Consider the following 12,560-nt stretch of genomic DNA (forward strand, 5'->3'; position numbering starts at 1 on the left):
ACGTGTGCAGGAGGCTCCTCAGTGCCAGCCTCAGATCAGCGCAGCCGCTGTCCCCTTCATGTTGGCTCAGAAAGGAGGGGAATGGGACCACGTGTGCAGGGGAAGGGGACCGTAGCTCGCGCTGATCTGAGGCTGGCGCTGAGGAGCCTTCTGCACATGTGGTCCCATTCTCCTCCTTCCTGAGCCAACATGAAGGGCTGCCTCCTGCATGTGTGGTCCCATTCCCCTCCTTCCTGTGGCTTTTCTTCGCAGCGCAGCGGAAGGAGTTGCTGTCCCGGCCACCGTGATCCTGGGGTATTTTGCTTGCACGCTTGCAAAGATCAAAGTTGTCACAGTCCTCCTTTCATGATGATAATTTGATGACATCACCAGCCTCACCATCCATAAACCTCACCGCACGTCACTGAAATAACTAATACGCTTGAAAGGATGTCTGGAACTTTTCATATTTTATTATTAACAACATGAAATTATAGAAGTATTTGGAAATATTATTTCCCTAGAATTCATTCATTAAATAAGTTGATATGTCATGCTCTAACAGTTCCACCATCTGATTCTTCTGCCTCACTTCTTTATGGCTGATGCTTTCTCATCCAATATCCAACAACAGCCAATCCACCCAATTTGCAGAAATTCAATGACGCATCTTTTACCCGGTTGTAGGACAGCAAGCTGGTTGGGCAGTGTTTGATGAGTGTTCCACACTGGCAAAACTATTTGTGTTCTGAAAACCATTTTGTCATATTCTCTTCTCTTCTTTCTTTCTAACTCTATGCAAAATGAGTTTACTTTCCTCCCTATCCAACCTCCCCCCTCCAAGAAGTTTTCAGACACTATATTTTCCCTTCTTCTATTTCAAGTGGCCTAGTCCAGAAAAAGAAATACATTTTTGGAATGAGGATCACATTTTCTGCATTATATTTTGAACTGGAGGGCAATTGGTTTTATCTGGTGCTAGAATTAAGAATGGGGCTTTCAGAACTATCTTTCAATATAATGAGGTTGCAATGTCTGGATTCTGGGACAGAGACAAGGATAAATTTTCATTGAATGCCAAAATAAGATATTTTTTTGAGACTCTTGCTTGAGAATGGTACCTATTGGTCCTGTGAATGCATCACTTACTTTCTGCTAGTCACTAAGATGCATAGCACTGACTATGCAGGTATAGATTTACAACGTGCTACCTGCTGCACTGAATGATTGCATGATATCCTTCATGATGTACAGGGAAAGAAGAGACATCCATTTTGCAATTACACATACCCATGCCATATAAAGTGTATATTCTATTAACTGAGGGGGGAAACGAAAGAAATGCTCCATGTCAAATTAAGGGCTTTGTAAGATGAAAGAGCTAGCAGAATGAAGGTATTTTATTTCACTTTTTATTTGTTCCTTCTGACTCTGTGTGAGGAAACACAATCTGCTCAATTTCATACGCCAAGAGAATCTGCACATCTATCCATTACTCAAATATATGGAACAAGCCTATGATAAGTATATAGAAATGCATGCCAGCAGAATAAAGAGGGTGGGGGGAGATTAATTACCAAGATTCGAAAATAGGCAGGAAGGGGTGAGCAAAGAATCCCGTAATAATGGTCTGACGCAGCAACTTTAAGCTGGGATGGGGATGAGAATAAGAGTGGCAAAGGAGACAGGCGCCTACAGTCAATAGATCTGCTTCTGTGCCTTCCACTATGGCCCTAATTAAATCTTACTTTGCATCTTACATCAATTAAGAATCAGCACAGTAATCAACACAAGCCCTCTACATCTTGCCAATTTCGGCCATTCTAATTCTGAAAAACATTTTCTTGGAAGCATTCTAAGAGAATATTGCAAGAAATGCTAAACAAAAAAAAATTAGTCAAATTAGTCAGCCTTAATGTTTCATATGGTACTTACCAGCAACTGACCCGTGCTTGTCAACCAAGGGATCGGAAAGATGCTTAGCTCGCAAATCATGCTCATGACCTAGTGAGATGTCAGCGGGCATTAAAGGAAGGAGGAGCGGTTTATCCGGGGCCATCACAGCACCAGGGTTTGTCCTTTGAGTTTTATTGGTTCATCAGACATTTAGAAAAAAAAATATTCCTGATAACACAACCTACCACCCTATGCTGGAACACTACAGCAGTAGTAGCAGTTCCAAGCGGGATAAAGTCATGACGCAATGTAGCCTCGGAACAAAAAAAAGCAAGTGCAACCACAATTTTCCACGGCTTTTGGCTTTATTTCAACATGGACTGCCTAGGAGGAGGACGGGACAGCGCGAAGTTGCGCTTCAGTGAAACAATCTTGATCTAATCAAGGTTGAAAGGGCTACTACCTTTGTAGATGAAGTATACAAGGACAGAATGTGAAGGAAAAGGTCCCCAAGCTACCACAGAACTTCTGTTAGCCAATCAAACTGCATCACGGAATCAGTATCCCTAAATTTAGAGGAGTCGACAAGCATTCAAGTTGCATCAACAATTGCCCACTACTCTTTAATATTCACCACTTTTGTTCTTGCTTTTTGATTCTTAAACAAGCTTTGTTATTTCTAGTGTGACCAGAAGACATCCCATCACTGGAGGCTAAAGACTAACAGAAGCCTTGCATATAGAAATCCAAAACCCAAGTTAGAACCAAAGAGTGAGAAAAAGAGAAAGAAGTGATTACCTTCTATAGGAATGAGGTTAGAGGCCCCCTTTTTCCCATCTAGACACTGCTGAGAATATTGTTTCAGAAGGTTCTGAGCCTTACGGATCGTGCCTGTCACCAGAACCATAAGAAAGGAGAGACAAAGAGACCTTGGAAGTGAATGAGAAACAAAAAGCAAGCAATCCTCCACCAGCACCTGGCCTCCAAATCAAGGGTCAGAGCACTAGCCAACCATGAGAATGCTCCACAGTACATATATATGTATACGTGTACCAGAACTCTCTTGCCGTGTGCCCTTGTAATAGAATTGCTGATTTCCTTTGAGAGATTGTTAAAGAGTTTCTCAATATGAATTTGGTTTTAAATGCTGTCCAAGCCACTGAAATCCTCTAGTTCAACTATATACAGTATACTGCATAGTTTGAGAAGGATAAAAGCATGGAACAATCGTTCCAGCAGTCATATTTGAATCCTGATTTGCCACAGAATAGTGATATGACATTTTCATGATAAAGGCATTAACAATAAGGGCATCTAACATACAGTTGTAAATATGATTTTAATCTGCTTCAGGGGTGTGTGTGCATGTCAGTCAAACTCAGCTTCTGGAGAGTACTTGGACATGTACGTATAATTTTGGGGTTTCTTTTAGCAGGAACACAGAAGTCTTCCGCTAGGATATTATTTTCAATTTCCAGTTTACAGCCTTAGGATTTCCTGGTAGTCATCCATCCATATAGAACCCTGCTTAGTTAGCTTTCTTGCAATCAGTCAAGGCTAGTTAGATGTCACCATATGTACAAATGTCTTAAGGGTTATAGTAATATACATAGAGAAGTGTTACAAATAATACACAAATAAATAAATCCTGTTGTCTGAATCAAGGCCCTCTTGGGGCAGCATTTGGCCTTGAAAAACATTATCTGTAGAGTGGATCCTCAGCAGGTTACTGTGGACAGCAGCAGTGTCAGAGCCAGTCTTCAAACTACAGAAACGAAACAGGCGGTTACCATGAACTGAGCCTTCCCGCTTGCTCTGCTTTCACTGGGGCATGCCTTCTCTGTCTATCAGTTGGCCTCTTTATCTTGGTCAGATGCAGCCCTTTAGGGAAGCTTCTGGAGGAGACTGAGAAGGCAAATTTACCCCAGGGTTAAAACTTTGGCTTGTTGCTGATTTTGTAGACGCTGCTTGTCACCTATACTGCATGTTTTACAATAGTTGTTTTATTTGTTGTTTTTTTCCCCATTTTTTGTGTGGATATAATTGTTTCGATTTATTTATTCGTTACTTTGAATCCCAGAGAAAAATAAAGTAGATGCTTTTTTTGTGAAAAGAGGTACTTTGCAGGCATCGAGTGGCATCTAGTCCGCTGTTAGTGAAGCCCCTTATCAGTGACCTATCTTAACTGATGTTTGAGAGCACAAGCATGGGAAACAGACTCCTCATTCCAATGAATGAAGAGGAAGTCACCTAATAGCATTAGGCCTCAAATTAGATACATTTACACTGTACTTTAGGATCCCCTTGCCCATTTTAACTGCAATTATTATGAGAGAAGAACCTGGTAACGTGTGAAATGTTTACAAATAATTGACAGGGAAGTACAGAGGCCAATCACCATCTCTAGCTGATGTTGAATCAGTTTAGAAGAAACGACCAATTTTTTAAGGCTTTATATAACATAAATGGACAGACTTAGAATATTCACTTTCTAAGCCAGGGGTGTCAAACTCGTGCCCGCAGGCCAGATGCGTCACGGGCTGGCCACCCCCACCCCCAGTTTAGCAAAGGGGGGTAAAGTCACGAAATATCACGTGACAACAATTTCGACACTCCTGTTCTAAGCAAATAATTATTTCTAAGCAAAAAAGAGCCTCAGTGGCACAGTGGCTAGAGTGCAGTACTGCAGGCTACTTCTGTTGACTGCTGGCTCCGCAATTTGGCAGTTTGAATCCCACCAGGCTCAAGGTTGACTCAGCCTTCCATCCTTCCAAGGTGGGTAAAATGAGGACCCAGATTGTTGGGGACAAGATGCTGACTCTGTAAACTGCTTAGAGAAGACTGTAAAGCACTGTAAAGTGGTATATGTCTAAGTGCTCTTGCTCTTGCTATTAACAGAGCTGAGATTTCATAGCATTTTACTGGATTCCTCAACAAAAGTTGATTTTCAAGGTCACACACGCACAAAAATCCATTCTTTTCTCCCAGAAACAGTTGACCAAAGAAATAAAACTGGCCTTGTTCCTGAGCATTCTCACCATGGATAGAGCATGATTCTCAGCATGGATAGAGCATGATAAAGAGAAAGTAAAGAGACAGCTTGATCTGTACAAAACAGGGCAAGCACCAAGAAAAGCCAAACACTCATCAGAAACCATGAGGTAATTTAACAGGCCACTTCACATCTCACCCTCTTTCTAGCAATAAAAAATCTAAAATGGGACAAGAGGTTCAGCTGTTTTCCTCCCCAACCCAGGACTTTGATCTTCATTTATTCAAAAGTACAATTACACCAACATATTTTTTTTAAATAACAGAGCATTAAACTGGCTGAAGCAGGATGTTGCAACTTAGAAACACTGAAAAAAGCACAAAAGAGAAAGTATTAACATGTCGCTCTATAAATAAATCTTGTTTAACATGAGAAGTATTAGTAAACATGCAACAAAATAAAAAATGGAAGCAGAGCACAGGCTGGAATACACAAATGCCATACATTTCTCTGGGCTGTAGTTGTTATTTCATAGAAAACTACTATAGATACGACCTCCCAAAATTGAACAAACTGGAAATATTTTTTTATACATATTTAATGGGAGCAGAGAATATTTTAAACACATAATGAAAACAATGCACCTGCGAAAACACAACAAAACATGACAATCCCAACATCCTGACAGTAGAGAGAGACAGAGAGACACTACAGTATTCATATGATTATAGGAGTGGCATAAGGAATCTCCTCACTGTTACAGTACATCTGGTTCAAGTGGAATATGCTACATAGAAAGTGGAAATATTTGGTATCAATGTAAATTTAAAAAAAAAAACCACAGTGGCCAAAAATGGAATGTATATATGAAATATACATCATGGAAAGCAAACGTGTGCTATCTTAATTCGATTCACACATTTCACCTATTCAGGATAATGTGCAAAAGGTGAAAGATTTATATGGTATAAAGACAAATCAGAGTATAAAATACAGTGCTAAGATAATAAAACAAAATAAACAAAATAGGGAGGAAGTATCTCCAACAAAGTTACCAATAGGGCATGAATATGATGTTAGTTAACATCCTTGAAGCTGGTTAACAATAGGAAGAAAATTATGTGACATCTATGTTGAACTTGTGCCTCATTAAATGTTATTTTCTGACAAGAATCCTAAAGAATTCTTTTTAAAAGTATCTCTATCCTAGGGTCGCAATTCATAGTTATTATATTTAGACTATTTCAAACAATGCTCCAAATATTGGGCTTTCTTTACAAAGGACTTACAAAGACTGTCCAAGTCAAAAAGATTAAGATTTGCAATAAATTGTGGGATCATTTATATTAATAAAAGCATGTCTAGTGTTCTTCTAGGTGACTGATGGCATATTAAGATGCACCTGTCTTTAATTCTCCCATAACTGAAAAACTTCCCTTTTTGTGGGTAATCTCAATACAAGTTTAGCTATTATGTATGCAGCCAGCATCACCATGAGCTAATCCCAATGCAAGACTGCAATGTTAGCCCTCCATGCTCTCCCCAGATAAGGACCCTTCATGTCTTAGCATCCTCCTCCAATTTGCATAAGAACAATTAAACATGTTTATCTCCAGACACACTAACTGCTGCTGGGTATTAATTCTGTGCTACCGTAGAGCAGAGTACTTAGCATCCTAATTATGCCTTGATGGATTCTATTGGAAGTCAAATGCCTTTGTTCTAGATTTATTTCTCTTGATTAGGCACTTTTGAACCAAGCGGGACAGCCTGGTGGTTACTAATGAAGGCATCACATTCAAGGTAGAAGCAGTGATCAAACAGGAGAGGAGGAACAAGCTGTTGCTTCTCATCTTACCCAGCTGTCCTCAGAAAACTACTGCCATGCAAGCATCCTGGAAGCATTCAATGATTTTTGTACAGAAGATTAGTTAGCATTCACCAGCAGGAAGGTAAAATTGGAACAAACAGATGACTTGTAGCCAACCTAGAAAGGAGGACTAAACTGGACTACTCTGGGGGAAGAAACATCTTTTAAGAATGAGTCCGCAGAGGTTATTGTACAGAAATCATTCTGATGCAGTAACTTTTCTCTGCTTGGGGTGGAGCTGTCAGTTTTAATTCTGACAAATTTTTGGTTTGATTTGGTTTTTTAACTAACTGATCTTAAAGTTGCAAACAATTATTGAACATAATTTACAATTTCTCAACATTAAACACTTTCTTTAAAGCAGTAGTTCTCAATCTGTGGGTAGGGGGTCGAACGATCCTTTCACAGGGGTCGCCTAAGACCATCGAAAAACACATATTTTTGATGGTCTTAGGAACCAAGACACCAATGTTATGGTTGGGGGTCACCACAACATGAGGAACTGTATTAAAGGGTTGCGGCATTGGGAAGGTTGAGAACCACTGCTTTAAAGGGAAGTTTCCCCTTATCTTACTTTGCACTTTGATTACAAGCATGGACAACCATAATATTAAATATGTAACAGTCGATATCAAAGGCAAGCTCTCCAAAAATCCAGTTACCTTTTGGTGGGAATATTTCACTTGCGTACTAGGATCTTATTTTTCTGCAACACAGCTTTATAGGTTGTCAGTTTATCTTGTTCGCTTTATGATACACTACTATTAAAACCATGGGACGGAACCCAGAAGTTTAAAACTGACTGGGAGGAGAGGATTTAACATTTACAGAAAATGGAATAGTTGTTTCCTTGCCTATCATTCAAGATGGGTAGAAGACAAAATAAGGGATGATTGCATTCCAACAAAAGAAACCAATAACGACAATTTGACAGACATTAGAATTTCCCCTCTGGAACTGCCCTTGAGAGCTGAATCATTTCTGGGAAATAGATTTCTTATCTACCCAAGAATTATGAAGACACAATTATCTTCCATTATTTTGTCAGATTGCTTTGCTGTCAGGCTCTTTTAGATACATAGTTATCCTTCCTGACAGATCAATTCAAAATGCTGCCAGACCTAGCTTGCCCAGCATAGGAGAAGCAATTGTTTCATTATAGGTGTTATGGGCAAGTGGCTTACCACATCTGACAATTTTTTAAAGATGTGTGAATTAGTCCTATCTTGTCCACTGAATTGGCTCTCCGCTTCATGCATGTTCTCCTGACTGGAAATGTCAAAAGGAGAATTCCGTGAATCTACTGTATGACACACCAGAGGAATTAATATGCCTTTCTGATAGCACTTGTCATTTCAGATGGATGCTACTGGGAGAAAGAAGGGGATACTTTTAGCTCAATAAATTTGTCTATAGGTGTGGCAGGAAGCAAGGAGCATTTGATAAATTAACAAAGATGCACTTGTATGAAGTTGATTGTTGTAGATGACTTTGCCCCGTCTTCTTGCCTTGTGAGGGTGAAGGTTCATTCTCCGAGCTTGTGGCTTGGTTTCTGATCGTTTCATTACAAGGCTAGGTAACATCTTCAGTGGAGTTTAGGGGATGTCAGTCAGCATTTTCTTCTGTTTTATAAGGGCTTCGTGTGGTCAGTAGGTCTTGTGATGGGTCAGGTCACCTACTGATCACCTAAATCCCTTATAAACAGAAGAATAGTGACACTGAAATTCCCTAAATTCCACTGAAGATGTTACTTAGCCTGGTAACAAAATGTTCAGAAACGATCCCACAAGAGAATAAACCTTTACCCTCATCCTGCAACCAAGCTACAGATATTCGTCACTTTTTCAGGTCTCTGTACTGGCCAGCTTTCCGGAAAATTTTTTAGGACATGGCATAGTTTGAGAGATCCAACTGGGGTTTACCAATAATTCCCTTTGGTAGCTGAAGTATGAGTCTGAAATTGCAAATATTGCAAAATGCAATAATACATTCTGAGAAGCTGCAAATGGACACACATAATACATACCTGGGGTGTGCGGACTGTCAATGATGTAATGAAACATTTTTAAAAACTTCCCAAAATAATGATTTTTTCATTCCTAACAATTTAACTTGAGTGTTCTATTCATCTATGTTTTCTATAATTCACAGTTTTATTCTGCAGGGCATTCCTCCTGAAACATTATGTTGCAAATTCGTTTTATCAAAGGTAAGAAAGTGTTATTATGGGGGCCTTAATTATTGCCTTCATTTCTATTTAATTATCATTTCTATTTAATTATCAGCTACACTCTAAATTAATTATATGAAGTGATCTGCCCTAGAGTAGCTAAAAGATAAGAGAATCTTAATAAAATTCAACACTCAGAAAAATAGACTTAAAAGAGATTGTTTTTTTTAAATGCATAACTAAAAATAAGTTAAAAGTTAAAAGTTACATTTCAGAAGCTGGTAAAATTAAGGCATTTGCTCCAATGATTAATTACAGAGAAAAAATGTCTTACAAAGAGAATAGATGCCGCTGTACAATGGCTTTAGTTCATCAGAATGATGGGAGAGAGGCCTAATACAGACAGAGCTGAGATAGGAAGATAAAGTAAAGGAGGGCTGGAGAGAATGATTATTTGAGGCGAGAGGGAAGGATATGGGTTTGTACACATCTGTGGGCAACATAATAGGAGAAGAAGTGAAGAGAAGAGTGAAGAAGAGAAGAGTGAGCTTGGCAGAGAGAATTCTAAAAGGAAGAGTGGAATGAGTGAATGAATGAGCAGACTTTGTTGTCAACTGAGAATGTGGATTATGAGAAAGAGTAAGCTACTGGTTCCATAGGATACTTGGTTATATCATAGATCAGATTTAATTTCCATCTTGCATTCAGGCTGTGAATCTGAAAAGTGAAATCTCTTTCAAATGAAGCTTGACTTCTGCTGATACATGCCATTTTCTTGGCCGCAATACAGAAAAGGGTTGCCACTGATTTCTTTGGAGATGTGGATGTTGGGTTTTGTCTGCCTAAAGGTTTGCATGCCCTAGTGGTTGGTAATGCCAATATAAATCAGGCCTGACTATGTACAGCTTTTGGATGTCAACCAAGGTCACCTAGATACTTCATTCCAGTTGGGCACTTAATATCCAGTTATTTATTTAGCTTCCCGGCTTTGTCTTTCAGTGAAATCAGTGCTTTGTGATTCGTCACATCCATTATGAATCTATGAATCGTCATCTATAGGAGCCATTCTGCAACTAAGCCCCCGGGATAGAGAGATACATGGTCTAAGGAAACTTTGAAGGACAGGACATCACAGGAAAAGATAAAGAAGGTGCTGTTTGGGTTTGGTGCAATGTTTTAGCCTTGGGCCAGCACTATTGCAAGGAAATACATTTCTACCTCCAACCATTTGCCTGTTATTCTTTTTGTAAATGCTCCAGATTTACTTGGTAATTTAAGCAATCTACCAACCCTTTACAAACAGATAACCTGGGATCAAATACTAACCCTAAAACAAAGTGATATTTTTTCCCTCCTCAAACTATACTGATTAAAAAGCAAGTTAAAATGGCCTGGCTTGGATTTTCCAAGACAATTAGAAAAGAAACTTTAATCTGAAATTTCAGACTAACCTGGCCTTTTTATTGGTTTTTTGGTGGGCGTGTCTTTCCTCTTGTTCTGAACTGCAGGAGAATACGGGATGCCCGAGGAAGAACTATTCTTACGAAAATGCTCCTTCAGCCCCTTGATAGAGCGGTCCAACTGGCTGGAACGGATCTGGTAGTAAACATTCATGAAGTCTAGAAAAAAATAATAATGCACATTACAAAGACTTCTTTTTTGTTAGTGCTCCAAAATATCGATAGCACAATAATGTAACAGAAAAATTGCTCCTCAATTTCAGTAAATTGCTTATTGGAAAAAGAAACCACACTGTCAAACTGTTTCATTATATATATATGTGTGTGTGTGTGTGTGTGTGTGTGTGTGTGTGGTGTTTTGTAGATTTTCACGGGTGTAGGTATGCTGGTTTGCTGGGCATACCTACACGGGTGTAGGTATGCCCCTCCCACCAAGATTTACAGAAAGACGGCAGCTCCGTTCCCATTTTAAGCCCAAGCCCGAAGATGGCAGGTGAGATCTTGCCGAAACATTGCAAAGACAATCTCAATCTTACACGGGAAAAGACCCGAATGCAACAAAACCAGCATATATATGTATGTATGTATGTATGTATGTATGTATGTATGTATGTATTTGTGTTACAACCCCTGGTATGCCTAAATATGGGAGGAAGGTCACTACTCCCTTTATTTATTTATCAGTACAAATACAACACACACACACACACACACATATATATATGTATTCATTCACATAAATATAAAATATATAAATGTTTTTTTTTAGGAAACGTCTATTTATTAAAATGCATTGCTTTATAAATAAGAAAAAAAGAAAAGAAAAAAAAGAAAACATCATTACACCCCAATATCCATTTGAAGTAAACTATATCTACGAAGCTTGACTAGAAAATGTAAAGTTAGCAAAAATCAGTTCGTAAAAGGCACTATATTTAAAATTAGATCAATCAGGTCAACTCTAAACATTTTTGCTTTTTTTTTTAAAATAAAAATACTGACTTTAGTACAGTTGCCACGGCCAAAGATGACTTATTCTAGGGTACACGGTGTGCAGCTGTCCAGGTGTTGCTGAACTACAAATCCCAGTAGCCCTAAGCAACATAGCTAACAATCTGGGATGTTGGAAGAAGCAATTCAGCAATCCTTTCCGAAGCCAAAGCCTTGTGCACTCATATGAGAAATACCAACAATTTTCAAAGCATGCAGTTAGTAATTTGGCCTTCTCCAAAATTCCCTTATGCCTTCTAAATTTCAGTCTCCTACCCTTACTAGAGCTGTGCTCTAATTCTCTGAATGCTCGCTCTACAAAGCTCTCCCTAGAAGCTATGCTGGTGTGAGAAGTGGCTCTGTTCCTTAGGCTTCCCTTCTGGACTCCTGCAGGTGGTTGCTTCTCCTCACACAGGCAGTTAAAACCTGTACCGCAAAGAAAATGAAGACAAACCAAGTCACCCAAAACAGGCCCATCACAATATTTAGAGGGGCTCCTTTCAGCTAGGTTGCGAGGGAGGCAGTCAATAATTAGGAACAAAAGGCATGGGGCTATCTCTGGGAATAATATGAATTCAGTTCTTGGTTCAGCTGCGCGACAGAACACCCCAACAATCACCTCCAGCCAAATGAGAGTTTCGTGTTTGAGAACCAAAGTTGGGTTGGTTTTGTAGCAGCAGAAATGTTGGTTTACTGAAATGGGCAGGCTTTTCTGACCCTGTATGGGCCACTAGTCTACTTCATCCAATGCTGTTCCAGGATGGTTAAATGGGTGCCTGAGTTAAATTTAGCCAAATCAATCACAACTTCAAGCATTAGAAGATATGGGAATTGTATACTTAAACCGGTTATTTTTAAAAAAAAACATATTACAAAAACTGAAGACTATAGGGATGAATGTGATGGCAAATTCCCAGATTAAATTATTACAGCTAGTCCTCAATTTATGACTCATCACTTAGTGACTGTTCGAAATTACAACCGACCCTGAAAAAGGACTTTCTACCTAATTTCAAAGTTCTTTCCCCTGCAGTCATGTGACTGGATTTTGGGCATTCAGCAACTTGCCTACTTTTATAGCCATTTGTAGCATTCTGAGGTCACATAATTGTGATTTGTGACATTTTTGCAGGAAAGTGGCATTTAATTCTGGTTTCCAAAAAAGAAAAACGCCCCAGAATGAACAATGGGTTTGCTTAATGA

At 39.1% G+C, this 12,560-nt stretch overlaps 1 protein-coding gene across 6 annotated transcripts in view; it reads right to left on the bottom strand.

Annotated features, from left to right (window-relative positions):
- Positions 1–12,560, bottom strand: part of EXOC7 (exocyst complex component 7) — a 46,418-nt gene that overhangs the window by 22,180 nt on the left and 11,678 nt on the right. For 2 of the 6 annotated variants that reach the window (XM_081943520.1, XM_081943521.1), the window contains exons 6-8: positions 10,359–10,526; positions 2,674–2,766; positions 1,915–1,983 (exon numbers count right to left, since the gene is read on the bottom strand). In XM_081943520.1, coding sequence (XP_081799646.1) covers positions 1,915–1,983; positions 2,674–2,766; positions 10,359–10,526 — 330 coding nt within the window. The remainder of the gene's footprint in view (positions 1–1,914; positions 1,984–2,673; positions 2,767–10,358; positions 10,527–12,560) is intronic. The other 4 variants (XM_081943516.1, XM_081943517.1, XM_081943518.1 and 1 more) reach the window with 2 other exon arrangements.

Source organism: Natrix helvetica (genome assembly GCF_964273705.1).
Source record: "Natrix helvetica genome assembly, chromosome: 1".
NCBI lineage: Eukaryota > Metazoa > Chordata > Lepidosauria > Squamata > Natricidae > Natrix > Natrix helvetica.